This window comes from Sturnira hondurensis, unplaced genomic scaffold (genome assembly GCF_014824575.4).
Source record: "Sturnira hondurensis isolate 20B ecotype Veracruz unplaced genomic scaffold, ASM1482457v3 Scaffold0008782, whole genome shotgun sequence".
Lineage (NCBI taxonomy): Eukaryota > Metazoa > Chordata > Mammalia > Chiroptera > Phyllostomidae > Sturnira > Sturnira hondurensis.
Window position 1 is genome coordinate 7,394,644 of NW_028081413.1, and position 27,576 is coordinate 7,422,219.

At 50.1% G+C, this 27,576-nt stretch overlaps 1 protein-coding gene across 1 annotated transcript in view; it reads left to right on the forward strand.

Annotated features, from left to right (window-relative positions):
- Nucleotides 1–27,576, forward strand: part of RYR3 (ryanodine receptor 3) — a 521,285-nt gene that overhangs the window by 408,060 nt on the left and 85,649 nt on the right. The window contains exons 47-60 of the mRNA XM_037056141.1: nt 3,826–3,995; nt 6,528–6,748; nt 9,627–9,717; nt 11,336–11,476; nt 12,673–12,836; nt 14,890–14,968; nt 18,448–18,537; nt 19,502–19,648; nt 19,848–19,910; nt 21,046–21,121; nt 21,235–21,358; nt 24,386–24,501; nt 25,041–25,108; nt 26,041–26,162. Coding sequence (XP_036912036.1) covers nt 3,826–3,995; nt 6,528–6,748; nt 9,627–9,717; nt 11,336–11,476; nt 12,673–12,836; nt 14,890–14,968; nt 18,448–18,537; nt 19,502–19,648; nt 19,848–19,910; nt 21,046–21,121; nt 21,235–21,358; nt 24,386–24,501; nt 25,041–25,108; nt 26,041–26,162 — 1,672 coding nt within the window. The remainder of the gene's footprint in view (nt 1–3,825; nt 3,996–6,527; nt 6,749–9,626; nt 9,718–11,335; nt 11,477–12,672; nt 12,837–14,889; nt 14,969–18,447; nt 18,538–19,501; nt 19,649–19,847; nt 19,911–21,045; nt 21,122–21,234; nt 21,359–24,385; nt 24,502–25,040; nt 25,109–26,040; nt 26,163–27,576) is intronic.

Genomic DNA, 27,576 nt, shown 5'->3' on the forward strand with positions numbered 1-27,576 from the left:
CTGTTGGTTTCTTTGGTGGCAAAACTGCTGAGGTTCTCTGCCCAGCAGGTCCCTGGGAACCACACTGGCTCCTGCTTTGTGGCTGGTGCAGGTAGCCCCTGACTGCCCTTCTTATTCTTAGGCATCTCCAGATGTCTCAGCTTTGCCGGCTCCTGGTGGGTTGAAGGCAATGTGGGTCCTTCTTGTGGTGCCCCAAAAGGCTGGAGGAGCTGACCACTCACCCTGCTCCCCACTTTCCAGCAGGAGGAGTTCCCTCATGACACTGAGCGGGGCTGGCCTGGCGCAGGGAGGATGCAGGCAAAATAAAGCTGTTCTTCCTTCCCTTTTCGTACCATTATTCTCAGGTGTTTTGTCCCACTGTGTTGCTGAAGTTTCTTAAGTGGACTCCAGAGTTCTCCCAGCACTATTTTTATTCATGGGTAGCTGTCTCATTGTTTATCTTTGTGGGGTACAGAGCCTGGGACCTCCTATTCTTCAGTCTTGCTGACATCACTCTCAAAAATACCACATTTTTATAAAACTTCATCAGTCACATTGGATTATAGAACCTCTGAGAAAACGTATGATAAAGAAAATGTGTTGAACTCAATGTTTCCCAAACTTTTTGAGCACAAAACACTGATACGCCATAAAAATAATGTTTCTCAGCACACCAGGTGTGTCCCAGAGGTTAACACAGCCTTGGCTCTGCAGATCCAGCTCCCCCTAGTGCCCACGAGAGGAGCGGCAGGCAGCTTCCAGTTGGGAATGTCCCTTCCCTCCTGGCTCTCCCATCCCCAAGGATGGTCCCTGGACACCACTGAGTTTTTGTGGCTCTTAAGGCCCTGGCTGTAGACTGATCATTGATGGGCTGTCTTTCCTAGTTGTTTTTTCTCTTAACAAAATAACAGGAGGAAGACTTTTTCTTTTTCATCTTGTTTCAAAATGCTGTCTTTATTTTCCAAGCAAAGCAGTTTTTTTTTATTTTTTTAAAGATTTTATTTATTTACCTTTAGAGGGGAAGGGAAGGAGAGAGGGAGAGAAATATCAATGTACAGTTGCCTCTCGTGCATCCCCTGCTGGAAACTGGCCTGCTGCCCAGGCATGTGCCCTGACTGGGAATCGAACCATGATCGTCCTCTGGTTTGCAGGCCCGCGCTCAGTTCACTGAGCTACACCAGCCAGGGCCCAAGCAAAGCAGTTTTTATTTTCTTCATGGTATTCCCCACTTCATCTTTGAACATCTTGATTTATTAAGGTTCAGATTTTTGGATGATCTGATCCAAATTCCACCTAAATCAGATAATAGTTTTAAAATACTGGGAGATTTCTTCGGTTTTGTGCTATTTAGGATGTAATAGCTACCGACATGACACACTTTTAAATTCATTTTGCCTTTACCTTTTCCCTCTCTCTTTCGAGTGTCTTCCACACTAAGCTGTAGATCAAGCCCAGACTCCTGCACTTACCCATTTCTGTGGTGAAAATACTCTCCCCAAGGTCATGCTCAAGCTACCAACCTCATGTCCCTGAGCATGGGGTCAGCACACAGCGCACCACTGTACTGCATTTCCAACACACAGATACATAGATGCAAACAACCTCAAGATAGTCATGAGGAAGTAGTGAATTTTGAGTATTTGTTACATTTTATTTTTTAATATATTTCATTATGCCATTACAGTTGTCCCATTCCTCCCCTTTATTCCCCTCCACCCTGTACACCCCCTCCCCCACCATTTCCCCCCTTTAGTTTATGTCCATATGTTACAAGTTCTTTAGCTTCTACATTTCCCATAGTATTCTTGCCCTCCCCCCTGTCTATTTTCTAGCTACCGTCTATGCTACTTAGTCTCTGTACCTTCTCCCCCCTTCTCCTCCTCCCACTCCCCTGTTGCTAACCCTCCACATGATCTTCATTTCTAGTTTTCTGCTCCTGATCTAGCTGTCCTCTTGGTTTGCTTTTGTTTTAGGTGTGGTTGTTAATAAGTGAGTTTGCTGTCCTTTCACTGTTCATATTTTTATCTTCTGTTTCTTAGACAAGTCCCTTTAACATTTCATATAATAAGGGCTTGGTGACGATGAACCCCTTGAATTTGACCTTATCTGAGAAGCACTTTATCTGCCCTTCCATTCTAAATGAAAGCTTTGCTGGATAGAGCAGTCTTGGCTGTAGGTCTTTGGATTTCATCATGACTTGGAATACTTCCTTCCAGCCCCTTCTTGCCTGTAAGGTCTCTTTTGAGAAATCAGCTGACAGTCTGATGGGAACTCCTTTGTAGGTGACTATCCCCTTACTTCTTGCTGCTTCTAGAATTCTCTCCATTTTAATCTTGGCTAATGTAAATTATGGTGTGCCTGGATGTGTTCCTTCTTTGGGACTCTCTGAGCTTCCTGGGTTTCCTGGAAATCTATTGCCTTTGCCAGATTAGAGACGTTCTTTTTTATTATTTGTTCAAATAAGTTGCCCACTCGTGGCTGTTCCTCTTCCCCTTCTGGTACCCCTATAATTTGGATGTTGGAATGTTTAAAGATGTCCTGGAGATTCCTAAGCCTCTCCTCATTCTTTTGAATTCTTGTTTCTTCATTCTTTTCTGTTTGGCTGCTTCTTTCTTCCTTCTGGTCCACCCCCTTGATTTGAGTCCCAGTTTCCTTTCCATCACTATTGGTTTCCTGTGCATTTCCCTTCATTTCAATCAGTTTAGCCTTCATATGTTCCTCTAATTTGTGACTAAAATCAACCAGTTCTGTGAGCATTCTGATCACCAGTATTTTGAACTATGCATCTGATAGGTTGGCTATCTCTTGCTCACTTAGAAGTACTAGCTCTGGGTCTTTGAGCTGTTCTTCTTGAGCCAGATTGTTTTGGTCTGTTTGCGCCTGTTAAGTATGAGGGGTGGAGCCTTAGATGTTCAGCAGGGTGGGGCAACCCATTTGCTGGGTTGTGATGCTGTATGTAGGGGCAGGGTCAGAGAGGGGCAGTGGCGTTTGTTCTGCTCTCTCTCAGATTTCCGTCCCCTCTGCTGCTTCCTGCAAGCAAACCTGGCCTTCCTGGTGTCGTCTCCTGGGTGTGTGGGCCTGTGCACCCACCAGGACCCTGTGGTCTCTCCAACAAACTCTCTGTGAGCCTGGGAGCTTCTCCCGACACCTCGATCGACCCCAAAAGTTTTTCCAGTTGGTGCTTTTAGGCTTTAATTTTCGTCACTGGGGCCCTGGATTGTGTTGTCTGTCTCACTGCTCACTCCTTTGCCTGGTTTATCTGAGTGTGAATGTGTGACCGCAGTCAGCCAGCCACCACTTTGCACCCTCACTGGGTCTGCCCATTGTCACCCCACACCTGGGATCCACCAACCGCCCCCTACATGCCTGGGTCGGTCTGGCCACTTTTTCCTGTGCAACCCTGCTCCACCAGCCACTGACCGCCCCTCTTACTTGTCTGGATGAATGGTTTGTTGTCGTCAGACTTCTGTACAGTTCAATTTTCTGTGTTTTGGTTGCGTTTTTGTTACGAAAACTTTGTTGTCTTTAAACTTGGTTGTGCAAGGCAGCACAGTGTTTCCACTTACGCCTCCATCTTGGCTGGAAGTCTATTTGTTACATTTTAACATTTACTTTATTCTAAGCTTTATTTTCTAATAATGAGCATGTCTAACAACTGACTCATAAAACTCCTAACATTTTAACAACCAGCTCTTCCAAGCCAATCTAAGCTGGATGCAGCATGGAATTATATTATTTCCCAAATTCCTGTTGCGCGTTAGGAGAACAAGCCCTAGACAAACCCTGTGTTGTCCTTGAGACTGAGGAGACAGGACAGGGGGAAATGATGGTCTCCATGTCTTCCAGACGGGTCTGTCAGTGAGCCGGACGTGGCCGCCCACTTCTGCCCAGACCACAAGGCGCCCATGGTACTGTTCTTGGACCGCGTTTACGGCATCAAGGACCAGACGTTCCTGCTCCACTTGCTGGAGGTCGGTTTTTTACCTGACTTAAGAACCTCCGCCTCTCTAGATACAGTAAGTACCTAAAATAAGAAAAAATAGTTTTCCCACCCGTGTAAATTAGTATCTTTGAATTCAGAAGTGACTATTTGCTAATCTACTCACTGATTACACTAGTAGCTTGTTTTAAAGGGTGAGAAAACAGAGTCCCCAAGAAATGGGAGGTCTTAATTTACTGGGCCAGTGACTCAGATGTAGGTAAACTTGACCTCAGATATTCAACCAGTTTCCTCTATTCCAAAGTTTCTCAACATTTATAATATTTGTTGGGCGGGGGGAGGCATCCTGTGAATTACGGAATGTTTAGTGGCATCCTGACCTCTAACCAGCACCCCCCCAGCCAATGCTAGATTTCACCATATGTTTCCCATGGGGCAGAACTCATCACATGAGAAGTAGGGCTCTATCCCTCAGGAGAAAGGCTGGCTGACTGCACTGGAGGCTGGCAGTACTCTTCCCACGCTTACTCCCTAAGTTTAATACACTGGTAAGCAAGATAGTCCGAAGCTGACAGACTTCAGCCATGACAAGGTCAGGACAAGAGGCCAAGGGCCGATCCAAGTTTGGAAGTCAGGTGTGAGGTTCAGTAATCCATTATCGACAGACGTGAAGGCAGGAGACCCCGAAATTGAAGAGCACAGATGCCTGATGCCCCAAGTCAGGACCAAGCAGAGACCCAAGGCACCAGGAGTGCTGGGTCCAAGGAGAAAGACTGATTAAATCAGCTTAAGTCCAGGAATATTTTGCCAGGTTAGAGCTAGTTTCTTCTTAAGAGCCAGAAGCATGTCTTCTGGATCAGTCATCAAGTTACCCAAAGGCCCCACCTGGTGTCCAGCCGGGATAGCAGTCTGAGTTCTGGGCTGGGTGTCACACAGCCAAGGCCTGGCCTGGGCTGGATTCCGTTTGACTGGGTTGCCTGCAGGTGGAAAGCAGTACGAGCCTCCCCTCCCGCCCCCACCCTCCCTGCCCCCGTCTGTGTGAGGGCTCCATCCCTGCCTCTGGCTTGGGACTAAGCGATGGTGTATCCGTGAAGGTGTTAGGGTGATCCTTTTGGCTAATTAAAACAATGCTCCCACAGCTTATTTGTTTTCAGCTTTTCAATAAATTGCTTGGCTTAAAATAGAATAATTTTTTAACTTGTAGGATATTCCCAAGGTTCCTGATCAAAGCATTTGATTTTTTATAGATGAAATAAATAGCAAATGCTATTCTAGCATGTGGTGTCCAAACCACATGCTTGTCTGAGCACCATCTGCCGGAGCAGTTTTACATGCAGTTTCTCAGCACACGCATTTTCATGCATTCTCTTCTGAAAACTTTTAAGCCACTGTAGTAACAGCCTGGTCCTCCTTCATTTTAATGGCTCTGTTAAAGTGATAAATGTGAAGGATTCAGGACGATTACTCAAGCTCCTAGAAAGCAAGGTTTTGATAATTAAGAGGAACACCCAGGAATGTGTACAGTTCAAAGAAAACAGTTTATCAGACCCTAAGTTACAGATATAATTATTGTGATGATCACAGAAAATGATTGTGATATTTCATCTCTGTGAATCGCAAGGTTTCTTTTAAAGTTTTGCAATTTTCAGAGATGATAGTTAGATATGCTTTGGCTGCCCTGGCCGGGTGGCTCAGTTAGTTGGAGCTTCATCCCATACACCAAAAGGTTGGGGGTTCAAACCCCGGTCAGGGCACATACCTAGGTTGTATGTTTGGTCCCTGGTCAGGGCACATACAGGAAGCAACCGATCGATGATTCTCTCTTACATCAATGTTTTTCTCTCTCTCTCTCCATTCCTCATTCTCTAAAACATCGATAAATATCTCCTCGGGTAAAGATTACATAAATAATCAAATGCTTTGGCTCTAAGTGGGCCTTCCTTGAATCCGGCCCGTCTGGATAAACCAGAGAGCACACGGGGGTGCGGATTTCAGCAGGTGCAGAGAGAGGCCTGCGTTTCTATTTCTCGGACACTTGCTCCCATGTAAAATCAGATCTGCCCTCACGTCGCTTATGAGATTGTGAGTTGTTCACGACGCTCGTAAATTAAGTGATGGGGGTCAGAATTCCTCCACTCTCTGCAAGACCAGCGAAATGAGAGCTGGCTTGGCCTTTGCTCTGTGATTCCAGAACCACAAGAGAACAACTTGTGAGTCTCCCTAAGATGAGAGGAAGGAGCTACAGCAGGAAAAATAATGCAGTTGAGCTTGGCAGACATCAAGGAGATTGGATTAAACAGACCACCATGTGCTTTTAACAGTTTGGAAATCTTTGAGGAGGGTGGATGTTTGTGGATCATTTAGAATGAGTTAAGATTGGCCAATCTTTGCTTTTCACCTGTTTATTTTTTCAAACAGGATTTTTTTTTCTCATTTAAAATGCAAAAGAGCAATCAGTCTGCTGAGAAGGTACAAAGCTGTTACTTTGTTCCTGTGATGCCCGGCTACGTGTGAGCTTCCCTGCCCCACTCGGTGGGCTCTCAGTATGCCGGGCGAGCTTTGCTCTCCTTCCCAGGGAGCCTGACCAGTGTGCCTGTGCCCTTTCCAGGTTTCCCTGAGCACCACGGAGGCTGCCCTGGCGCTGAATCGGTACATATGTTCTGCCGTGCTCCCACTCCTCACAAGATGCGCCCCTCTCTTTGCTGGAACAGAACACTCCACGTCTTTGATCGATTCCACACTCCAGACAATATATAGGCTTTCCAAGGGACGTTCCCTCACCAAAGCTCAGAGAGACACCATAGAAGAATGTTTGCTTGCTATCTGCAAGTAAGTACCCCACCCCTGTTTTTCTCCTGTGTGTGTGCATCCACAGTAGCTGCATTTAATCGTGTAATCAATCTGAAACTGGGTGATTTTGGTCTGAGGAAGCTCCCAGGCCTATGCCGTACACCAGACGTCTCCTCTTTACAGCAGGCTCTCTCTGGTCTTCGTGGAGGGGGGTGTAAGTGCAGCTCAGCCTCTAGCCCTCAGGGTTGGTGGACCAGGAGATGAGACTGCCTTTCAGGCCCTTAGTTTTCCAAAGAAGAACTACTGTTTTAGTCCCTAAGAGGCGGAAGCAGGATTTCCCCTGTAAATGAGTGGGCCTTTTGCCCAGAGGCCAGCCTCCAGGACTGCAGATCAAAGCAACCCTCCTCTGGACCTCAGAGACTGGGAGCAAGGAGAAGGCATCTCCACTCCCAGTGGGGAAGGAAGGGCAATAGTTTCCACCACTGCAAATAGGCCCCAGGGCCTGCAAGGACAGAGGTAAAGTCACCCCACCAGCCTTGGCTCCTCAGCAAACTGTGTCAGGTCAGGTAGGGTCAAAGAAAAAAGGGCTCTTCCTACAGCAGCTGGTGCAAGGCCAGGGCTCCTGCTTTCAGCCAGTTTTTCACCCCAGCTGCACGTGAGAATCACCTGGGGAAATACCAGGTTCATGCCCCAGCACCCAGCTCATCCCTCTGGCCCCAATTCCAACCTCTAGAAGTGAGACTGAGACCTGTAGCCTTTGAAGCGGCCGGGTGATTCCACAGTGCAGCCAAGAGCCCAGGGGGCGAATGAAGCCCTACTTCAGGCTGCCCTGGAGACAGGACCAGCAGGCCACGGGGGTCTGGCCGTGGCTCCTGGTGAAGCAGCTGTTTCCCAGCCACACAAGGCAACTGACTCTGTGTTGAGGGGTAGGGCTACCTAGGGGGAAAAAAAAACACAGTTGATTGGAACCTTAGAACATCACACTGAAAGACAGTCTCAGACTTACCTTTCAAATATAATAATGATCCTCACATTTACAGTGTTTCCTTAAAAATGGAGCTACATCTGCTGTCTTTCTATCTTCTAATGCCTAGAGACGTCAACTATTGGGTTGGCCAAAAAGTCCGTTCGGTTTTTTTCTGTAAAGGAAAAGACACATTTTTCATTTTCACCAATAACTGTCAAATACAGTTTGGATAGTTTGTGCATGTCGGCTATCTCCCATGAGGTGTGACATTGATTCTTCTCAATTAATGTCTTCATTTGATCGCTGTCAGCTTCAACTGGTCTTCCTGACTGCGGAGCATCATCCAGGGAGAAATCTCCAGCACAAAACTTTGCAAAAGTTTCTTTGCAAAACACTTCTGACACATTCGATCAATCACCTTCATATACTGCACAAATCATTTTTGTGTTTCAGTTGCCTTTTTACCTTTCTTGAAATAATAAAGCGTAAAACACTTGGCCATCAAAGGTATTAACTGGGCTTCCCCGGTTCCGTGGGCATCTGAGGGAGGAGTTCAGGGGTCCGTGCACTGAACTTACACGCCAGACCATGTGGACTGTGTGCACGCGCTTTTCTCTGCAGAAGATCCAGAGGTTCCTCCAGGCTTTTAAAACGTTTGGCCATCAGATTCGGGACAAGATGGACAGACCTGGAGGGCACTATGCTAAGCAAAGTAGGCCAAACGGAGAAGGACAATACCATACGATTTCACATATACATGGAATCTATAAAACAAATAAATGAACGAACAACACAGACTCATAGATACAGAGAACAGACTAGTGGGGGCCGGAGCGGAGGGCAGGTTGGGGGGGGGTGCTGGATGAAAGGGGGGCATCAAGAAGTACACATCAGCGGCTGCGGAAGAGGCCTGGGAGTGCAAGGTACAGCACAGGGGGTGCAGGCAGTAGCAGTATGGCGCCAGGCGGTTACTAGACCGAGGGCGACCATTTCATAATTTATAGAAGTGTCCGATCACTATGTTATGCACCTGAAACTAACCGGGAAATAATTTTTATGATTCTAAGAAAGGGATTTAAAACGTTGGCAGTCTACACATACAGGCTACATCAGTCTTGCTCATCTCTCCTTTGTCTCTCTCAGAATTTACTGCCCTGAATACCAAAGCCATGAACTCTTGGATACTTGGGCAAATTATTCTCTAGTTAGTTAGTGCATTTGTCCTTTAAAGGAGTGTTTTTGAGGATGGAGCCTTAACCCAAGAAGTAATTCCAGCAATGAGAACTTCAGAGATCACACAGTAACTCAGGGGGCCTTAAAACTCCCTTCAGATCGCACCAGTAGGTGGCCTCAGATGGCTTCTGCTTCTCTGGACTTCACCTCGACTGGCAGTCCTTACAAGACTGAGAGCTGCCAGAGGAAGGGGGCGGGGAGTGGTGGGGAGAAGGGGCGGGGCTTAGTCAAAGGTGTGAATGACCCAGGGGCTTGGACAACAAGGGGGGGGGCGGGAGGTGCTGGGCAGAGGAGAGCAAAGGGGGAGATTGGGACAACTGGAATAGAATAAACAATAAAAAATATAAATAAATGCAATCAATTATATATGTAAAAAATAATAATAAAGGCCCCTTCTTTTTGTTACATTCTTTGCACTTAATCAGTAGCTATACTTTGTGCACAGACTCTAGAACGTCTTGTCAAATGGCGACTGGAATTTAACCTCAGGTACCTCAGTTTATTCACCGCATGCCCCTTGTTCTGCATTTTAACTACACTCGGTTCTCACAGTGTTTCGTCATCAGCTGTGCTCTCCCTAAGGTCTTGTGTTTTAGGAGCTTTTTTTTTTTAGGCTTAGCTCTAATAGATGCTTATTGCTGCGTGTTTCTTTTATCCTTTATTATTGTCTCTTTTTTTCTCGTCCTGCCCTTCTGTTTTTCTCATGGCCCCCCGCAGTCACCTGAGGCCTTCCATGCTGCAGCAGCTCCTGCGGCGTCTCGTGTTTGACGTGCCCCAGCTCAACGAGCACTGCAAAATGCCCCTGAAGGTAAGCCCCTCTCGTGACTGACTGCAGCCCATGCTGGCACAGGATGCTTGCCTTGCAAGCTGTGGTGTCTTCACAATTCGGGGAGCAAAATGCACGCTCCGTGGGCTCTGCTCCTTTAAGTTGAGAGCCAACAAGATGCAGCCCACAAAATCAATCCCTTCTTGAGTGTGTTGGGGTGCAGGGGAGTGGGACTTCCAGATTCCTTACCTGCCCCAGCGTTCTGCAATGGGGTCCACCAACTGCCCGTCACTTGGCAGAGGTTAGTCAGGAGACCTGGATTTGGGCTTCCTGCCCTAATTAGCCTTTCATAATGTGTTCAATCTCAAAACCCTTTGAAGGCCTGTGATTATTCAAGTGCAAAAAGTAAAGTGTCCCTTCTCTCTTCCATACTTTTGTGATTTTACTTCCTTTATGTAATAGATCCTCATTTCTTCTTCTTTACTAACAAAAAGGAAGCCCACAGGGACCAACCTCTCTCTCTCTCTCTCTCTCTCATTCTCTCATTTCTGATTTTCTCACAAATTATAAACATTTCATCACTAGTGCTGTGAGCATCTTGGCCTGGAGTGGGGCACCAGATCAGCCCCCACACCCCCACACAAGAGGGCAGTTTTTTATCTTTTACCTTTGTACCACCTGCAATATTAGCATATTTGAAGGTGTCAGCCAGAGCCAAAAATTCTGCCTAGTGATTTTAACAGAATTTTTCCTTCTCTTCAGAAATAGTCCAAGCAAGGGTTTCAAGAAGCATTTTTACTGGGATAAACAGAATTCCCAGGAGCCTTTAATTCAGTCCTCTCTCCCCACCAGGCAGAGAACAGCTTGTTGTCAGATTCCACCACCCTCCATGGGTTCATTCTCTAACCCAGCCACTCCACTTCTAATCTCAAAAAGTATCGTACCTGAGAACCATGGTTCTCACAGTTCAACTTGACACTGCTTCCTCCGCAGGCCTGTGCAGTCAGCTGAATCCTGGCTTCCAAACTGGCATCAAGAATAGCCCTCAATGTGCTCACTTCTGCCTCTTAGTTCAGGATTTTTCTTGGAGGATGGGGAGCATTGGCAGTGTACTTCTGCCCTCTGCTGGCCATATGTGGAACTACTGTAACACAGCTGGGCAGTGGGAAGGCGAAGAGAAGGGAAGGAAGCCCTGGGCACTAATCCACCTAGAGAAAATCTTTAGACCCACAAGGTGCCTCCCACCACCCCCTCCCCATATCAGCATCACCCAGCATCTTCCAGATTTATGAGCAAAGATCTCAGAGGAAATTCTTCCTACCCCTGACTAGCTGGAACAACACACAGAGACTACTTTCAGAAAGTAGAATTTTCGCTTTTGGAGTAGAAATAGTTATCCATTTTTTAGTGAGGGCTAAGGGCACGTCAGGAGGTACGAGAATTATTTAGACAGACTCAGTTCAGGCTGGAGCTCATCAGGCACGAAGCAGCCCATTTCCCGTGGTGTCTGAGGGCCTCTGTAGATAACTCATCTGCTGCAAACGTCGGTTCCGCTCGCCTGACGGCCACTTGCTCTTTTCTTCTCCCCTGCGTGTTGCTGATGCCGGCGGATCCCCTCCCCGCTGCCCCACGCCATCCAATCCTGTTGCGGACCTTGCAGCTTCTGACGAACCACTATGAACAGTGCTGGAAGTACTACTGCCTGCCGTCCGGGTGGGGGGGCTGCGGCCTCGCCGTGGAGGAAGAGCTGCACCTGACCGAGAAGCTCTTCTGGGGCACCTTCGACTCCCTGTCCCACAAGGTGAGGGCCGTGCTTCCAGAGAGGAGGAGGCCCTCCGTGGCCCCGGCCAGCCTCTGTCCAGCCTCCACTGTGGGCTCGGGGCTGCACTTCACAAGCACGCTATATCCACTCCTCCTCACCACCACTCCCTGAAATAGGGGACTGCTCTCATCCTCGTCTCACCAGGGAGGAGTCTCGGAGCAACTGAGTTGTCAGACACACAAATCTCCCACCGGGGAGACAGACCACCAGAGTAAATTACACAAAGATTTCCTGGGTTCATAGGAGGACTGACCCCACCACCATTCCTTGGCCCAACATTGTGTGGCCCCTGTCAGCTAGTCTTCCCCAGGTTCTAGGCTAGAGGACAAGTCGGCACATCTGCCTTAAGGTCAGGGCATGGGGTTTCCAGGACACTTGGGGACGCAGGGGGGGAGGTTCTTTGTGGCCACCTGTTTGAGGAGGTTGAGGGAGAACTGCGGGCCTCGGAAGCCAGAGCCTTCCTGCACCGTCTGACTGAAATGCAGCTCCAACGCACGGACTGGCCTCCACTTCCCCTGGCCCAGCTGATGTAGATGTTTGAGGTCGTCAGCTTTAAAGGTAGAATGTGATCAGGTCTGGTTTTTTTAACAGAAGTTTAGAACACGTGTATATGTAGCATGTTCACCTGCATATACACTGTCTTCACGCCTTTATTCCTATGGCTTCTAAAAGCAGACTAAAAGCTGCCCCTAACCCCACATTTCCGGCTGAAAGGCCTTCCGGGCCGGGGTGGAGGAAGAATGGGCGTGCTCTGAGCAGGCTGCTGGTGAGGCCAACACGTGGCGGTATCAGCTGCAGGGGAGCCTGGCCCGGCTTCCTTCCGCCTCCCCCGTCACAGGCTGTGCCGGTTCTACAAGCCTCCATGGCAACCGAGTTCATAGACATTTCCGGCCCAGCGGGGACCACTTTCACCCTTAGATAGTCTTGAAATGAACGGTTTAGGAGACATTGATGTAAACCATGATTTAACGTTTCTCAACTTAAAGCACCTGGTGAACCACGGGCTTTACGGCTGGTCACGTGGTCTCCCCAAAACCCCTCAGTCTCTGCCAAAATGTGTCAGGGGGCTTACACCTTGCCGTGCTGGTTACCCCAGGACAAGTGAACACACTGCTTCTGCCTGGCGGCCACGGTTCCCATCCCTGTCCTAACACAGTCTTCGGTTCTCTCCACAGAAGTATGACCCAGACCTTTTCCGAATGGCCCTGCCTTGTCTCAGTGCCATTGCCGGGGCCTTGCCACCAGATTACTTAGACACCAGGATCTCGGCCACGCTGGAGAAACAGCTCTCAGTGGATGCAGACGGCAACTTCGACCCCAAGCCTATCAGCACCGTGAAGTGAGTCCAGAGCCATCTCTGAGCTGGTTCTACCTTTTGCCCTGTGGCCGGTGTTCTCCCTCTGAAGGTAGCAAGACAGTTAGGAGTCTCTCCTTCCCTCCAGCCAGCATGGCTTGTCGTTTCTCTAGACGCCACAAGTCACACCAGGCACTGGGTTTCGCCCTCAGTCCCTGAAGGATTGATGCCTCCACACCTGATTACATACTGTATTGTAATATTTCCAGGCTTTTGTTTTAGAGGGTGAGTTTAGTTTAGTTATGATAAGAGGTGGGTGCTCTCCACAAAGATATGTCATCTGAGGCATTGCCAGAAACCACCCTGACAAATGAGCCAATTAAGTTATTAATGAGTTTTTGGACAAAATCTTCACTCTTTGGGAGTTAGGCCTGTCCTGTTCCAGTAGCACCGTTCGTCACAACGACCCCACAGGTGACACGCAGCAGGGCCCCGACGAGGCCTTGGGGGCACGTGACGGCAGAGCATCCTGGAGACCCTGCCTGGGGGATGGGCCACGCTCTCGGCCGTGCTGAGGGGGACTGGCGCTCTGGAATAACCCACAACAGCACCTTCGATCTCTCCCTCCGATCCCCCAGCGCCTCTCACTGGAGGTGGTTAGGCCATGGACGAAACATGTCCTCAATTTGGGAGGGTGGCGGTTCTGCCTCAGCTGTGATTAGGGGGGGGGGGGCACAGCACCTTCGCCTCCGGGGGCAAAAGAGGAGCTCCGAGACTCCCTCAGCGTGAGCAGGGGGAGTAAGGCATCCTAGACCAGCCCCTCGGACTTGGGTTTTGCAGCAATAGTGCTCAAAGGGCCCGAGCCCTGTCCCGGGGCTGCCAGCTTTGATAAGGTGCGAAATTCGTCTTTGGGAGTGTAAGCACACAGTCCATCAGACTGAGCCTGAGCTGAGCGGACGGTGAGAAACAGAATCGAACCTGCTCTAAGGAAGACTTCGTCAGGGGCCACAGAGAAGGCAGGCATTTGCTTCAGACACCTTCACCCTCTGAAAATATAAGTGTGCTGAGGGATGCCAAATGGTGCGATAATGTGGAAGCTTTTATAAACATTGTGAGACCACCTTGTACTCTAGGAACCAGGTGCTAATGAGCGGCTCCATGTTAACTTGGGAGTTCTCATTTCCTCACCCACACTTTGATACCAGTCAGATTCTGCAAGTAACGTGAGTCACAGAGACGAACTCTGGCTGACCTGGGCAGAAAGGGACCTTAGTGCAAGGATAAGGGGTGGTTATCAAAACCTAGTGAAAGGCTGACTAACCCGGCCTCAGCAAGGACAGAAACCAAGACACAGTAGCCAAATGGATGGCCTTCAGGCGTCCCCACTGGGTGAATCCCCTTGAAGGGTTTGCTCCCTGGTCTCACCTGACTCAAGATTCCCATTCCCCGAGAAGGGAGTCTGAGCAGCGGGGACAGGGGCCCCTTCTCAGACGGTTCACACAGGGCCGTGTGCAACGCACCATTTGTTCCTTAAAGGAAAAGGGAGGTGCTGTGACCAGCAGAAGGGACCCACACTGCCAGACTGCAACACTTCCCAATTTCTAGTATTTAAGTATGAGTCACTGAACCCCCAAAAGTAGGCAGCCCCTAGTTTTGTAACATTTGGTCCTCTAGCTTCCCATTCTTGCCATCCCCAGAGTGCAGCCACGAGACTGGCCGGTGCCTTTGAATGGAGGGACTCTCACTGTGTAGCCCAGACAGGTTTGGCCCAGGAGCCAGAGTGGTTCTTCAGGGGCCAAGAGAAGCCAGAGCAGCCGGAGGGAGGCCACCTGTACCGCAGAGGCTCCGTGGCCGAGGGGCCGTGCCATGCCTTACGCTCAGGGGGCTCCCTGTGTCCAGTGTCCAGCTGCGGGTTGCCCAACGGATCATATCCAACGTCTCGGCTTTGGCTGCTGGCAGTTCTGTCCCCACAATGGTTATTTCCAGCCAAAAGGATGGCTGATTGTTGGTTCTGGACTTCTTTTCGGTACATCTGGCTGAGGTGCTTGGGGAGGGTGTAATTTGTTTTTTCTTTTTTTTCCCCTCCTCCTCATTTCAGTTTCTCCTTGCCTGAAAAATTGGAGTACATCGTCACCAAGTATGCGGAGCACTCACACGACAAATGGGCCTGTGAAAAGGTAGGCATTGCCCTCCAGCTGACAGTCATCGGGGGGGGAAACCAGCCCAGGAACAGTCAAGGGTCCGTCCTGCAAATCTGCCCGATCTGTCCAGTGACAGACTCCCCGCCCGAGAGCAGTCATTACGTCCGAGCAGGGTCGGAGGGGGTCGCAGAAATAACCGGCAGCCCTCGGAGCTGCTGCTTTCTGTATTTCTCCAGGAAAGGATCGGTTCTGTTGGTCTTTGGTCCCTTCTCGAGGTTGCATTTCCCGGAGCTTCCACCCAAGCACATACTTGAGTGTATGTGATACGAACGTTCAATGTGAGGCAGGAGGCTTTTATTACATTTTTCCTTTAAAATGCTTTTCTCTCTGGAAAAGGGCACATGAAATCGAAAGCCTTAACCTTGCATTTTGCCAGGAAACTGGGTTTTATTCTAGAGAAGGAAGAGCACACCGCTCCCTATGGCAGGCAGCGGCAGGAGTCCCAGACGCTTCCTATTAATAAGCCTGTCCATCTGGTGTTTAAAATTCCTTAGCACTTGAGGTCAGGCTGCCTAATAAGTTTAATTGCTCCGTCAGCCCTTTCATGCTGGCAGGCAGAGTGGAAGGAATGTGCCAAAGACACCCAGGGTTCCTGTGGGCAGCCAGTTGAAGGCTGGGGCCAGAGCTCGGCCGCAGCTGCAGCAGGGGACTGTGGAGAGAGGCCACAGCAAGGCCGCAGGGGCCGCCCGTGTGCAGCAACCCCCTGGGGAGGGCACACTCGCCCCCCTGGCTGAGCCCCTGCCCTGGGCTGGGCTCAGCTCCGCTTCCATGGGAGCCAACGATCACAGCAATCATCGTAACTGTAGAATGGGCTGCTTCCTCACCGTCCAAGCGCAGGGCTTGGCGAAACGTTCCTGTAAAGGGCCAGAGAGGAGGCTTCGTGGCCAGTCTCCGTGGCAGCTACTCTTCTCTGCAACTGGAGCACAAACGCAGCCACGGGCAGCGGGTCGGGGGCAGTGCATGCCTGTGTGCCAGTGAAACTGCATTTGTAAAACAGACAGCCGGCCCCATTGGGCTGGATTTAGCAGTCGGCTGGACCTCACTCAGGGCTTGTTATTTTCTCCGCACTCTTTACTTATGCTGGTCAGCCTGTGAAACAGGGAAAAACAGCACCACTGCACCCATAGCAATGGCCAGTCCATCACTAAGCCATGTGGATTTACCTCCTTAGTCTCTCTTGAACCGAGTAACTCTCTCTATCCCAACCCCGTGGCTTTGGTTCAGGCCACCGGCCTCTTTGGCCCAGAGGATTGTGGTTGTCTCGGCAGTCTGCCCGTGAGCACTGTCTCCTGCCTGCTCTTCCCACTGCAGGCCAGCGACAGCTGCAGGGTGCACACGTGGTACTAGCCTACTGCCGAGCTCCAGCACAGCCCCTTCTCCTCATTCACGTTCCTTAATAGCGTCTAGCTATTTTTAATACAAAGGTCAAAGTCTTTAGTAAGGCCCAACAGGCAGTGGCTGTGCTGGCCTCTGCTACCGTCTCTAGCCTCATGTCTCCTCCTCCAGCCACCTCCCCTTCTTCTCCCACCTCCCTTCCCCCGACACACACACACACACACTGCAGGTGTCTGAGACCCGCCTCCGTCTGATCCAGGTGCCCGTTTACTCTGACACGTGCACACACCGCCCTTCAACTCATCCCTCAAACACCCGTCCGTGTGTGATTTCCTCGGATGCCTCTTGCCCAGACTTCTCAGCTGCGGGCCCTCTGAGCACCTTGCTCTTTTCCATCATGGTATCTTTATAGCAGCTTACATAGTGCTGTTTACAACAGTTACACATTTGTGCTGCTTGTTTGCTGGTGCGGCGCTTGGTTACTCTCTCTCTCCCACTGGGCGGTGTGCTTCGTGTGTTCAAGGAAAACAGGCTGGCTTCCCATGGCCAGGAGGGCCATCTAACAAGAAAAAGAATATTGTCCCCATCCTCAAGAACCCGACAGCCTGACAGAGACCGGGCTGGTGACTGCCAGAGGGGAGCAAGAGCGGGGACTGGGCGAAGGGGTGAAGGGACCGGGAATGCAGAGTGGCAGTTACAGAGCAGTCTCGGGGATGGAAAGGGCAGCGCGGGGAACGTACTCGGCGATGTTGGAACGGCTGTGTACGGCGCCAGGTGTGTGCTGGAGACGTCGGCGGGAACGCTAAAGTCTGTGGTTGTCTGAACACTGCTGAGCCCCCGAGACCAACACACAGTAACGCTGAAAGTAAGCTGCCATTGAAAAATGTTTTAAATAAGCTAATTAGAAATAAAAGAACCCTACAGTCCTGTGGGAGGAACAGAATAGACCAGCCACGGTGGTGCAGGTCATCGGCCCAGGCCATTCCCTGCTGTGGGGGGCACGGGCACGGGGCTAGAGCGCCAGGGGCAGCCCCCAGTCCAGCAGTGGGGACCAGGGGCGCGTCCTCGAGCTGGTGACATGGGCCGTAGGTGATCGGGGCAGGGGGAAGCAGGTGCAGATCCAGGGAGGCGAGGGCGAGTGTGGTGGCTCTAGGGGACGTAGGCCACTATGGCAGGTCCACAGAGGGAGGAGGGCCACAGCAGGAGAACGGGAGACGCGTCCAGACAGGTCGGCCAGGCCTTCACTGTGGCTCTAGAGGCCAGGAAGAGTTTGCGGTTTACCATGATGGCAGCTGGGAATGAGACAGTTTTAAAGCAGTGGAGTGCCCTGATCGGGGTGATTTTATAAACACCAACCAGCAGTGGCGTAGACAATGGAGTGTGCAATGCACCGTCGGACACGCCAGGGGCATCCTTGGAAACACCCAAGCGGAGCTTAAAGAGGTTTGGAAATTAGGAGGGAGGTCTGGGCTGCACATACTGCTGTGCGATCAGCCCTCTCACGGACTGTGGGCTTCGATTAGATCACCCAGGGAGAGTCTTTCCGCTGTGAGGTTGTTTATGGGAATCGGGGACTCTCGCTTATCTGCATCCACACGCCTGGGACATGGTCGAGCACCTATACTAGGAGACTTTCAGACAATGTTTGTTGAATGACTCCTAAGATTTATAAACTGCTGTGACTCTAGGAAACGTGCATTGCCACAGTTTTGCTGTGCGGTTGGTGGGCAAGGAAAGCAGTGTGGGGGGGGGGGTCCCGCCCTCACATGCCTTTAGCCTTGACTTCTGTCTTCGCCTGTGGACGTAACGCACTGACCTGAGAAGCACTGCTCTCGGGTCTTTTGAAACATCCTTCTGTCTGAAGTGAGCCTGAAACACAGGCGAGTAAGTGGAAAGGACAGCGACTAAACCAAGGAGAAAGAAGGGAGCAGAGTTCGAAACCCAGGGGCAGGAAGCCTGCCAGCCTTCGTGGATCTGTCAGACGCGTGGGGGAGGGTGACTTCCAAGCTCTGTCACATCCCATTATGCCATTTGTTTAGTGAAAACAGAAGCCGGGCTTTGGGTCACAGAGCAGGGCCCTCTGGGTGCCAAGGATATTTGAACTGAGACCATTTCCGCAGAGTCAGAATGGATGGAAATATGGAATTTCCCTGGACGAAAATGTGAAGACCCATCCCCTGATAAGGCCTTTCAAGACGTTAACGGAGAAGGTAAGGGACGGGCCTCTGGTAGCACTGAGTGGCCATGTTGGTCGTCCTGCCTTGGGGACTGTCTCAGATTGTCAGAGTTCAGGGCACACTCATCCTCCAGTTCCTTAGAGACTTTCAAGGACTCCCTAAAGCCCTCAGGAGCTCCCTCTTGGGCACCTGTCCCTGGACATTCCCAAGAGCCCAGCCACAGGGTCTGTTCTGGGGCTCTGAGCGCCCGGTGGAGAGAGAAGCTCGGGTCAGCACTCAGAGGCCGAGCAGAAACACACAGTCCTTCACTGGCAACTGAAGTAGGAAGGCTTTTGTTAGATTGTTGAGGGGGAGAGAAGGGTGAATTGCTGGGAAAATTTCAAAGAGAAAGAAGTGTCAGTCGTGGAAGATGAAGGAGAGAAGAGAGTCCCCGAGGAAATACAGGCAGGTCCCTTGGGGTTTTTTGGTTAAGAACTAGGGTTCAGCCCCACTCCGAATTCCTGCCTTGTGACCAGTCCTCTGCAAGCTTTGGGTCTCGTGTCGCCCGTGCAGAACGGCACGTGTGTGTGTGTGTGCACGCTGACCACCAATGGAACTGTGCACGGGTCTGAAGGGAATTCTCAGTCTAAGACACTCTGTTTCCCAGGCTCAAAGGAGAGCGTTGTGTGGGCGCCTTCTGGCGAGTCCCTTACACAGCTGCTGGAACAAGACAAGTCACCCTCTGCTCTGGCTCTTCGTTATCCACAAACTGTGGGTGAGGCCTGGTCCGTGCCCTCTGGAGGCAGTAGATGGTAGGGCCTCACATTTAAAAACAGCAGAAAGACGGATTGCGTGTTTTGGGTTGGGAGATGTGCCCAGGGGATTCGGGAACTGGTGAGAGGAAGAAGGAACCAGTTATCACCCGTCCAGGGTGGGGACCCGACTTCCACAGGGAGACCAGCCAGTCAGAGAGCTGAGGTGCCCTCTACAAAGCTCCTCTGCTCAAATTTCCTTCCAGGAGAAGGAAATTTATCGCTGGCCAGCCAGAGAGTCCCTGAAAACCATGCTGGCTGTGGGCTGGACTGTGGAGAGGACCAAAGAAGGAGAAGCCCTCGTTCAACAACGGGAAAATGAGAAGCTTCGAAGCACGTCCCAGGCCAGCCAGGTGTGACAGAGGCCCACGCCGGGCCGGTCTAAGCCACGGAGAGCCTGGGGACATTCTTCTCCCCAGGGCTCCAGAGGCTAGGACCACCAGCCGTGAGCCTGGGGACCCCTCAGGATACACATTCAGCAGCTGATGTGGGGATGCTGGGAAGAACAAGGAAAATCAGGGCAGCCCCGTGACTCTGCCTTTGCCTTCCTAGGGCAACAGCTACAGCCCGGCCCCTCCGGACTTCTCCAACGTGGCGCTCTCCAGAGAGCTCCAGGTCAGTGCCAACAGCTCCCCAGCAGGGCAACTTGCTCTCTCAACCCTCTCACGTGCAGAATATATTACCCTCCAAGGTTTTTTTATTGTTTTTAAAGATCAAGGAGAAGGAAAGAATGCCTAGAACATATCACCACAAAAATATAAAAAGTTGGAAAGGGCCCCATTGGGCAGGGAAGGTCTCAGCAGAATCAGCTAACCGTCTGAGAAAGTGAGGTTTTGTACTTCTGCCAGGGATGTCATAGAACAGGTAGTCACTCATTAAAGGGAGGAACAAACAAATTCTCTATCCAACCCCAAAACAGAACGAACAACAGCTAGGAGAAAATCTGTGAAAGGACACCTGGGTTGGGGGTGCTTTCCCACCCCTGCAGTTCCCCCGGGCCGCAAGGGCACTTGCATAGCCTGTAGTGGGTCCGCTCGAGGTCCCCAATGGTGCAGATGTGCAATTGTTGTAGGGCTTAGGGACATGCAACCGAGAAGATGAAATTGAGAGCATTCAGCTGCCTCCCTGCTCATGCCCACAGCTCGCACTGGTGGTCACGAGAGGCCCCAGCCAGGGCCAGCGACTCCTCACGGAGTCCATCAGACCGGCCCTTCTGACTTCAGAGAAGGTTTCTGTTTAAAGTACACTGTTCCAAGTCACTAATTTATGAATCTTATAAACATAAATTCTGTCTGAGAAATCTTATTGGCAGTCATTTTTCCTAGGACAGAACTGTTTTTAGCTTGCTAAGCTACAGGCTTTCGGGGATTCTAGACTTTTGCTTCACTCCCACTTCCAGCTCCCTAATCTCGGGTCAGGAGTGAGAGACTGAGCTCCCAAGATAAATGGGGAGCCGCCAGAATTCATTTCCACATGGGAACATGTGCTTCTCCTAAATGCACCAAACCACCAGGATCGTAAGTTACAAAGGAAGGGCAGAATCCGAAACTGTTTTCTGTGTGTACAGGAAGACATAAAAGTAATGAGGTGCATGGGCACAGACTAATTAATAATGAGGGGAGACACTCAGTCGGCGCCTTGCCACGAACATTTGGTGGAGCTCTGCCCCCCAGGCTGCCTGAAGTTGCCTGGCAGACAGGAACCCACTGCTCTCGCTTGGTCTCTGACGGCCCTCTTCCTGGGGACACAGGGAATGGTGGAGGTCATAGCTGAGAACTATCACAACATCTGGGCCAAGAAGAAGAAGGTGGAGCTGGAGAGCAAAGGTAAGCCTGGTTCACAACACCCCCCGGAAGCTGAGCTGGGGAGCAGTTGTGTTCCCCCGGAATTGCAAAGGAAGAGACAAATAGGTTGTCAGCTCTTATCTTACTGACCCCAGGTGGTGGCAGTCACCCTCTTTTGGTACCATATGACACCCTGACCGCCAAGGAAAAGTTTAGGGACCGAGAGAAGGCACAGGACCTGTTTAAATTCCTCCAAGTGAATGGCATCGTGGTTTCTAGGTAAGGCATCTTCCGCGGGGCGTCCATGGGGCTGGGCAGGCTTATAGGTGTGGCCTCTCCCTTTTCAGGGGTTTAATTACCTGCCTATGAAAAGAAGGGGAAGGGCTGTCAAGGGACAGAACGGACACATGGACAAAGCCAAAAGGGGGTAGGACTGAGGGTGGGAGTGGGTGGAGCAAGAGAGGTGGTGGGAGCAAAATGGAGATAACTGTACTTGAACAACAACAATAAAAAAATAACAATCTAAAAAAATCATGAAGAAAAACATTAAAAATGGATCAGAACAAGGATAGCAGGTGAGTCTTGAGAAATAAGAAAAGTTTTATTTTGCAGAATGAAGCCCTCTTTTCTGACATAAACAGAACCGGTCAATATCCATTTTAAAAATCAATTACAGCACAATATAAATGAACAAAACAAAACAGAAACAGACTCGTGCCTACAGAGAATAGACCAAAGGTGGCCAGAGGGAGGCAAGTTGGGGGACTGGGTGAAAAAGGTGAAGGAATTGAGAAGCACAGAGTGGCAGTCACAGAATAGTCACGGGGCTATAAAGGCAGCAGGGGAAAGTGGTCAGTAATGTGGTGATAACTGTGCACAGGGCCAGGTGGGTACTGAAAATACCAGGGGGGTCACTTTGTAAAGTACATGACTGTCTCACCACTCTGCTGTACACCCGAAACTAATACAAAATAATACTGAATACAAAGTGTAACGGAGGAGACATTAACAGAGAAAAACCAGTAACAGCAAAGATTTACCACAAATTATACATGCACACCAGAAACATTTAATTTTAACTTAAAACATGTCAGCATGCATTTGTTCACAAATCTCGTGCTATGGGCCAAGGCCTGCCTTTGTATGCTGTCCCATGCACTGGACTACAAACCACACCCACGGTGCATCCTCCAAGCTTCACCGTCGTGGCTTCGTAAGGACAGTGAGAATCAAGGCACGCCCCAAACCGTGTGCGTGCAGTGTCTTCCAGGTGTTTCCTTTCCATTTCCTCCCCTTCCCTTTACCGTTTTCTCACCCACACCTACTTCAAAAGCTACGTGTGTGGAAATTTGCTATTGCAGGTCTTTGCAAAATGCGCAACTTCGTTCTCGTAGAATCAACAGTTCTCTTGACACCCTAATGTTGTGTATGTGAGATTTCATTAAGTTACGTGATAACAATAATGAAGCGTGCTGACATAAACAGTCTCTGAAGGAAAAAAACTGATCCCTATGAAGATGCAGGTGTAGGCAGGGGGCGGGGGGGCGGGTTGGATGAATCATGATCTCCTAAAGCATTCTATCTGGACTCGTTTGTCCGAATTATCTAGGTGAATGTTTTACAGGAGAATGGTCTTGGCTGCTTGCGTCTTAAAAGTGGAGCCGGTCTTCCCTCACTGGCCCGATGCCCGCCGTGGTGGGCTGTGCTCTGTAGGGCCCTGTGTGCTGAGTGCTTTGTGGAAAGAACACAAGCTGGTGTTTTTATTCGGACCCAGCCATTCTTCCTAAAAGAAATGTTTGCTGAGCCAGCTGCTGTTTCCCTCAGTTTTCTGCAGAATTTTTGCCGCCGAATAGCAGAAATCCAAATAAAAATTTAAACAGTTATTTCTACTGTACATCCTATGAAAAAATTAACAAAACTTATGTGCCATGTTGTCAAGCGGGAAAGGTTTAGACAGCGGGAGACGCCTCGGGGGAAGCACTTGAGAAAGACACCCACTGTCACTTACACCCTGTTCTTAGCACCAAGATGAGTGCACACTGTGATTTGCTGAGAAATAACTAGCTCGCAGAAATGAAAAGTTCCTCTTTACTATAACTAAAAAGAAAAGCAAGGAAATAGGCAAAAGGAGAAAAATCATTGAGTTTAGCAAACATGTCCTAGTGGCCGTTTACCACCTGCCAGAGCCTGCAGCAGACACCTGGAGGTACAGGTGAGGAAGCGAGATCCCTGTCCCCACGGAGGACTCCCCGTTTCCTGCTACCCACACCTCTGACCTGCTCCATCCTGGCTTCCCCATCACTCGGTGACAGCCCATTCATTCTTCCTGGCTCTTCTCCCCTTCTCCCAACCCATGCCCAATCCTTCAGGAAGTTCTGATGGTTCTACCTTCCAGATACCTAGAATCTGACCGCTTCTCACCACCTCCATGCTGTCACCATGATTGCTAAAAGAGCCTCCCCCCTGGGCTCCCTGTTGCAACCCTTGTCCCTGCAGTCAACTTCAAACCTGATACCTAAAGTAATTCTGTCACAGTGTAAGTCACATCATGGCATTTTTCTCTGCAGAACTTTCCACAGCTCCCCATCTCAGAGCAAAAGCAAAATGTGAAGGATGGCGCCCGGGGCCCTCATGACTTACTCTGCTGCCTGCCCCTACCCCCCGACCCCCCAACCCCCTACCCGCCAGCTGCGTGCTCAGTCCCATGCTGTGCACACTGGCCTCGGCTATAGTCCTTCCGCGCAGCATGCACGCTCCCGCCTCATTGCGTCTCCACTCCCTGTGCCTGCAAAGCTCCTTCCCCAGAGTCCATAGCACATCCTCTCCCTCCCTCGAGCCGTGACTCCAACACTCTCCTTCCCATGAGAGCAGAACCGAGAGTTCTGTTTGACACTGCCGCCTGCTCTCCCCACTTCAGACACACCTGGGCCCCGTCATCCTGCTTCAGTTTTCCTGTTTCCACAAAGCTTAGTGGCATCTATCATTGCGTATCCTTTCTACCTTGTTTTGAATGTTGTCTGTGGCCATCTACAGCGTGTAAGTTCTTGGGGAGAGGGGTCCCTGTTCCCTTCTCTGATTATCCCCGGCTCAGTATTCATTGATTACATGATGAAGATCTCTTTGAAAGACCTTTCCAGACACTGTTGTAGTACAGGTGCAGGCGCAGTGAGGCGGGTTCCGTGGGCCAAGGGACGTCCGTCAGATGAGCCAGGTCACGCGTGGAAGACAGCGTGGGTAGGACTGTCAGTGCGCCAAAGTCACCACATCATCTCTGTTGCTTCCCGGGTGTACCCGTGTCCGACCTAGAGGCGTGAAGGACACGGAGCTGGATGCCTCCTCCATGGAAAAGAGGTTTGCCTATAAATTTTTGAAGAAGATCCTGAAATACGTTGATTCTGCTCAAGAGTTCATTGCCCACTTGGGTAAGTCTCATTGCAGAATGTCACAAATGTGTGCCCTTCTCATAGTGCCTCATAATATCACAGAATTTTCTATTTCTTCATCAGGGAACGAGGCCTTTATACCGTAGCTGTTTGTGATTCATTTGGGCACATGGTTCTGGGAAAGAAACCCCCTAGGGTTCCCCCCCTGAAAAATTGGTTTAGTCCTTGGTTTCCTTGCTGGGTTTGATTGAACCGTGTCATATTTCATGTGGCTCGTCCTCCTCTAACTTTCCCTTTGTTTTGCTTTGAGACCCTGAGCCCATGACTTACCTTCTCTGAAGCTCCTTTCTCATCAATTAGGTGGAGAAAGAGAAAAAAATAGAGAAAAGGGTAGTGAAACAGCTTAGAGAATTGGCACAAGAAAGAACTAACCAGCACAATTGTAAAGTACTGCGTAAAATACAAGCTACTTTGTAAAAATCAAATGGCTTCTGTGTTTCTAAACTGCTGGGACTGCGTGGTCTTTGTTGTCTAACTCTGGCCACCTGGCCAACTTTGTGTCACTTGTGTCCTTGTAGAAGCCCTTGTCAGCAGCGGGAAAACTGAAAGGTCTCCCCATGACCAGGAGATCAAATTCTTTGCCAAAGTAAGTAACTCTCTGTACTTTACCAAATTATTTTCTTCTTAGGATCTGTACAGTTCAGAGTACAAGTTAAGCTGACCCAACAAAGATATCCAGAACTCCTATGGCTTCGATGAGACAGGCACATATTTCTCTTCTGCGGCACATCCCCAAAGCAGGGGGTGGTCGGAGGAGGCAGGCAGGCTGTCCTGCTCCACGCCATCACCCAGGGTTCCAGGTTCTTCTCCGATGCTCCACCTTCTCCTAAGGTGTGATCTGTGTCTGCCCATGTGGTCTGACAGGCTCACCTGTACCACATCTGTAGGGAAGGGGGAAAGGAGAGGGGAAGGCAAGCTGCTACTTTTTTGAAGTTGTATCCCATTAGCTAGAATGTAGCCACTTTCACCTCACCTAACTACAAGGGAGACTGGATAACGCATTCTCTAGCCTGTGCCCAGCTAAAACCCAGGGGTTTCTGTTGCTAAGAGAAAGAAGGGGAGAATGAATCCGGGTGCCAGTGAGCAGTCTCTGCTAGACAGCCCTACTCAGAGGACTGATTGCACGGGCGGCCACGCTCTGAGACCCAGGGACAGAATGGACGAGGCTAGTATTGCTAGCCCAGTCTCTGGCGTGCCTGTGAGATGCCATGTCCCAGAGGCTGTGTCTCAGTGCAGGTGTCCCACGGGACTCCCCTGAGAATGGGTCACTTGGGTCTGTACTAATATATCTTTGGGCCCTTAGTTGGTGGCCCTGTCCTTTCCCATGTGCCCATGACTTCTGGTTCCAGGCATAAAAGGAAAATGTATTCGAAACTGAGAGTCACTGGGTCGAGTTTCCTGGAAATATCAGGACAGAGTTCAGAGGCTTTTTGCTCACTGAGAATGAACTTTCTCAACAGACCCGCAGGAAGGGCTCTGGCTGGCTTCCTGGAAGTTAACTTCTGGTGGGTTTTCCAGGTTCTCCTCCCGCTGGTCGACCAGTACTTCACCAACCACCGCCTCTACTTCCTGTCGTCCCCTCTGAAGCCCCTGGGCAGCGGCGGGTGCGCCTCCCACAAGGAGAAGGAGATGGTGGCCAGGTGAGCCTACAAAGGAAAGAAATCACAGTGCTGGGGTGACTTACCTGAGACTCCAGACTCCTGGAGACTAAGTGAGTCTTTTGGAGAAATGAACTGTGTGCTGAGGGTCCGTAGCTTAGAGGTTTGGGTTATCACCTTGGTCTCGAAAGGAAGTTTATTCACACTTATCTATATGTTATTATCCTGACAACCAAGGAAAGTGCACTGTCCGGGGGTTTCAGTCAGGCTGGGGAAAAATTTGTATATCAGGTCAACTTCCATGCTGAAATAACATTTAGAAAAAGGCGAAGGTAATTCTGAAGCTTAGGGAAAGCAAACACACAACATTGAAAAGAAGCAGATGAGCACTCTTTTCAATTCCACTCTTATCCGGCATTTTAAGGCTAAAATTTAAAAACAGAATCAGATCTTACAAGTTCTGATGTAGGCAATCTGAGATTTGAAATCTAGAGCAACGTAATTCAAGTTAAATTCTTAACAGGAAAATTTTTTTTCATCAAAAACACCAGCCCCCTTCGCATTTCACCAGGCAGACCAGGCAAATTCCTCAGCAGAGATGGGAACAAAAGGATGTGTCCCAGTCGGGCTAACACAGGGCTGTCGGTCTCGTTTTCACCGGGGGCCACATCCGCCTCTCGGCTGCCTTCAAAGGACTGAATGTAACTTTAGGACCGTATGAATGTAACTGCTCCTTAACTAGGGGCAAGGAGCTCAGTGCTGCCACCGGGTAGAAACAAGGTGGCAGGCCGGGCCGGATTTGGCCCCGGGCCTTGGGTTTGTCACCTGTGAGCTAAGAGATGGATCCCACCGAGCCTCGGGGTCTCTCAGTGTTTGATTTATGAATGACAGGGAAGGGGTGCTACTACCACACAGCAAAGAGTTCAGGACTTGTCATGAAAGCAGGTTCTGAGCTCCTTCCCCAGCATCTGCTGATGGTGAGTTACAGACATAATACTTACAGAGGGCCCAACTGTAAGGTGTCACCCTCTCTGGGAAGATACTCAATAGGAGGACTTAGCTAACATTTATTAAACACGGGATGGCTCCACGGTGAACCTAATTTTTCATATGTAAGAGTCATGGCCCACTCGTGCATCATCACCGCCATGCTCAAAATCCCAAGACAGCTGTGCATGATGAGCTCCACTTTGCAGGTAAGGAAACCGGGCTTCGGTCAGGTGGACCACAGAGCCAAAATGTCCCCGGGAGTAAATCAGGGCAAACAGGGAGCCCAGTGCTGCCTGTCAGAACGAGTGCCATTTTCCCTGCACGGTCACTGCTTCACCTCATCTGTTAGGAAAGGAGGAGCCCATCAAAATGAGATGCACTTGGAATCAGCTACTGGCTAACATTTCCTAAATATTTTCAGGATGCACCCGCGTGTTTTGCAAAAAGGTGGGGAACTGAGAGGCAA